At 37.8% G+C, this 3910-nt stretch overlaps 1 protein-coding gene across 4 annotated transcripts; it reads left to right on the top strand.

The window, feature by feature from the left end:
• On the top strand, positions 1 to 2637 carry LOC127254618 (serine/threonine/tyrosine-protein kinase HT1-like). Of its 4 annotated transcripts, none has more exons than XM_051279830.1 (5): positions 1 to 186; positions 446 to 551; positions 633 to 1597; positions 1676 to 2131; positions 2216 to 2637. In XM_051279830.1, exons 3-5 carry the CDS (start codon positions 848 to 850, stop codon positions 2525 to 2527), a joined length of 1518 nt encoding a protein of 505 aa, XP_051135787.1. In that variant the 5' UTR covers positions 1 to 186; positions 446 to 551; positions 633 to 847; the 3' UTR covers positions 2528 to 2637. The 4 variants fall into 4 exon arrangements, with proteins under 4 accessions (XP_051135787.1, XP_051135784.1, XP_051135788.1 ...); XM_051279831.1 differs by lacking the exon at positions 1 to 186 and adding an exon at positions 245 to 350; XM_051279827.1 differs by having other exon boundaries at positions 446 to 1597.
• Positions 2638 to 3910: the final 1273 nt, after the last annotated feature.

Here is a 3910-nt window from a genome sequence, read left to right as displayed (position 1 = left end):
TGTACTATGCCCGCAGACACAGACACTCTCTCCTCACAACCCATGCTCGATTGTATCAATTTTTGGATTGATAATCTGCACTCTTTGCTCGCAAATTGATTTTTGTGTTGAGGCTGGGAAACGGCTGTTATCGATGAAAAATCCAATTTCAGTCCTTACATAAGGATATATATTATTCCTTCTTTGGTAAGTCCAGATCCTGTTTCGGTTTCTTTTCTGCTTTCCTTTTTTAATTTTAATGGCGGAGGGTTGTTTATTTCTTTATTGTTATAATTATTATTGTTTATTTGTTTTCCTGCTGAAGCAATTATTGGGTTTCTTTTGGGGAGAATGGCGTGGTGTGGAATGATGTGTGATTTTTCTTTATTTCTAATCCAATCGATTCAGCTTTTGTTCTTTTGCGATATGTTTTAATTGCATTTGGTTCATTGTGGGTTTTTTCCAGGCTTTGAAGGAACGTCGCCTTTGACTTTCGAAGCCCAGAGGATTCTCCCCATTTTACATCGTCGGCGGTCGGTCGGTCGGTCGGACGGATTCGTTCCGATGATGAGGTACGAGTGAATATATTACTGACTCAATCGAAGTTAATGTTGGTCGGACTCTCCAGGAAGTTTCCTCAATTTGGTTTCTAGGTCGTCGATTCTATTCTATTCGTAATCTGCAGTTGACTGGTTTTAGAAAATTTCCCCCAATTTTCGATGGCGTTGGTGTTCGATTCTTCTCTCTTCGTAGTTTAATCCGTAATCTTCAAATCGAGAATTTTCGGGGAGAAGTTTGATTCGAAAAAGAGGGTTACAAATTTGGGGGCAAAATTAGGGTTCTTATTCCCTGACGGAGCTTCCAAAGAATGGATGAAGAGTCTTCTTCCTGGATTAGACGCACAAAATTCTCTCACACTATCTGCCACCGAATCGATCCGACGAGGTTGTCATCAGTTCCAATAACATCCCTTCCCAACCGGAAATCTTCATCCGCAACATTTAGATCCAGTAAGAGTCTGAAACCAGGGCAGCCTAATGTAATCCAAGTTCAGAACAATCCTTCTACAAATAAGTCTCGGGCAGTATCCCCTCACCTTGAAGTAAAGCTTTCAGAGACCTTCAAAGAAGCTCGGTCGAATCAGAGGAGGTTTTCGACTCCGAATCCGCAGAGAAAAGGCCGAGAGAAGGGCCATGTCGGGAAATTACTTCAGAGAGAGTCTCACGAAGGTAAGAGTCCGAAGAGCCGTGGCACCAAGTCGCCGGAAAGTATTAGTCCCCTCCGGCATTTCCCCTCGATGAAGTTTCACGACAAGTTTAAGAGCACTAAAGAGTCGTCGTGGACGAAGTATTTTGATCACGGTGGAGGGAGAGTTACATCCGTTGAGACAGCAGATGAGAATACTATTGATCTTTCCAAGTTGTTTCTCGGGCTTAGATTCGCTCACGGTGCTCATAGTCAGCTCTACCATGGGATCTACAATGACGAGCCTGTCGCAGTTAAAATTATTAGGGTACCTGATGATGACGAAAATGGAGACCTCGGCGTTCGATTGGAGAAGCAGTTCCATAGAGAAGTCACTCTCTTGTCGCGACTGCATCACGAGAATGTTATAAAGGTAGCAACGGTGTATCGTCATTCTGTTTACGTAAGCTTTGCTGTCGTATAGCTGCTGCTAAAATTCTTGAATTTGTAGTTTGTCGGGGCGTGCCGGAAGCCGTTGGTGTTTTGCATCATAACCGAGTATTTACCGGAGGGATCTCTGAGGGCGTTTTTGCACAGGCTGGAGCACGAACATCTTGCGTGGGACAGGCTGCTCTCGATGGCGTTGGACGTCGCCAGAGGAATGGAATATATACACACGCAGAAGGTCATACACCGCGATCTCAAACCCGAGAACATTCTCATCACCAAAGATTTCCATTTGAAAGTTGCGGATTTTGGGATCGCCTGCGAAGAGGCGTATTGTGACCTTCTTGCGGATGATCCGGGGACGTACCGTTGGATGGCTCCGGAGATGATCAAACGGAAACACTATGGACGGAAGGTGGACGTTTACGGATTTGGACTCATTTTGTGGGAGTTTGTCTCCGGAAGCATCCCGTACGAAGACATGACGCCTATACAAGCTGCATTTGCGGTGGTGAACAAGGTAGTATTGTTGTTCTTGAACATTTGCTTTGACAGCTCTTCGATTCTTAATTTTACTAATGAAATGTTGTTCCCGATTTGTCAGAACTTGAGGCCAGCTGTACCGCAAGACTGTCCTCCGGCCATGAAAGCTCTAATCGAACAATGCTGGTCGTTGCAGCCGGACAAAAGGCCTGAATTTTGGCAGATTGTCAAGGTTCTTGAAGAGTTCGAGGCTTCTTACGCGCGGGACCGAACCCTAAAACTGATGTCAAATTTGTCTTTCCATGATCAGAAGAAGGGTCTTCTTCATTGGATTCAGAAGCACAGCCCGAGCCATAGTCCGAGCCTCAGCCCGAGCCATCCGTCCCAACCCGCGCCGATGCCGATGCCGATGCTGAAGCCGAAATTCGCCTGATGCAGTAATGACGGGTAATCTGGCTTGCCTTTGTAGCTATCTCTCACTGCATTAGATTCCATTTGTAATTAGAAAAAAAAAAAAAAAAAAAACAAAAAAAAAAACAAAAATTATGGATTTCTCTAGCTTCTCGTCGTTAGTTGGTTTTAGATTAGCTTTAAAAATTTGTGCAGCTGCAATCTTTTTTTGATTTTGTTTTAAATGATCGAATATCTCAGCTGGGAATGGATTGCTTCGCTTTGTGTTATTTTACACTTCGATTTCATTTCAAATTATTAAAAAAAATAAAAAAATACTAATAATAATGTTTGAGTTGTTACATTGAATTGAGGATATTTATTTAGGTAGTCTGAAAAAGTGCCTTGAGATATTTTTCTAAGTCTGATCTGGTCTGGTCTTGTCATATGTTATTATTTGTAAGAATTGCGTGATTCATGTGACCATCCTATCCTAGGAAGAAGGTGATGATGATGGGGTGCTTTATGCATAAAATTGATTGCATGCATCTTCTTTTAAAAATTAAAAGTAATATACATTAAATGTTTTATGTGATGTTATAGGAGAGAAATTGCTATTTGATTGATAATTTTTTTGAAAAACTTTCACTTTCAAAACTTTTTAAAAATATGCATGTAAATAGAGTTTTAATTTTTGTTATTCTTTAGGTTAAATTTTGTTACTTATATATTATATATAAAACTATATATATTTTTATTAGAATTTGTGTGATTATATAAATATAAAAAAAAAATCAAAGAAAATCTATTCTTATTTTATTTTAATTTTAAAATACAAGATTTGTTATATACAAAATTGATGCTTCATTTTATGAATTTATATTAATATAATATGCTTTAAATAACCCTACTAGGCTACTTATCAAACTGTGTTCTACGTATTCTGAGATGTTCATTTTGATTTGAGTTTTGAGTTTGGAGATAGTTAACATTTGAACTGAAGTAATATTTTATATGTTACAAATATGTGTTTGATTTAATAATTCAAATAGTATTTGATATAATATATGTTCAATTGAGGTTAATTTTAAGTCTCATTAAATATTGTTGCATGTGCATGATATATGCATGTAGCGTGTAACTAGGAAGGAATTAGGGTTAGGTAATGGACTAGTATAGTCTAAATAGAAAAAGTTATTCACGAGTATTTTAATACTAAATTATATACTAGTTAATTTAATTTAATTTATTCTTTATAAATAACATTGACAGTTTCTTATGAATATTTTAGTTATTTACAATAATCGAATTATTATATATCTAAAAAAACTACTTCACTCAAAAATGCCATTTTTTTCTTTTTGGAAACTTGATATGTTCATTAAATATATATATATATATATATATATTTAGCATAAAGGAAGCA

Source organism: Andrographis paniculata, unplaced genomic scaffold (genome assembly GCF_009805555.1).
Source record: "Andrographis paniculata isolate CXL003 unplaced genomic scaffold, ASM980555v1 Contig52END, whole genome shotgun sequence".
NCBI classification, from domain to species: Eukaryota; Viridiplantae; Streptophyta; class Magnoliopsida; order Lamiales; family Acanthaceae; genus Andrographis; species Andrographis paniculata.
Note: the sequence above shows the minus strand (reverse complement) of the source record. Positions and strands in the feature narration are given on the sequence as shown.

Bases quoted from the DNA above. Each gene is read 5' to 3' on its own strand.
- LOC127254618 (XM_051279830.1), top strand. From the start codon at position 848: ATGGATGAAGAGTCTTCTTCCTGGATTAGACGCACAAAATTCTCTCAC. The intron at 1,598-1,675 runs GTAGCAACGGTG...TTGAATTTGTAG, and splicing joins ATCACGAGAATGTTATAAAG to TTTGTCGGGGCGTGCCGGAA. The intron at 2,132-2,215 runs GTAGTATTGTTG...CCGATTTGTCAG, and splicing joins CATTTGCGGTGGTGAACAAG to AACTTGAGGCCAGCTGTACC.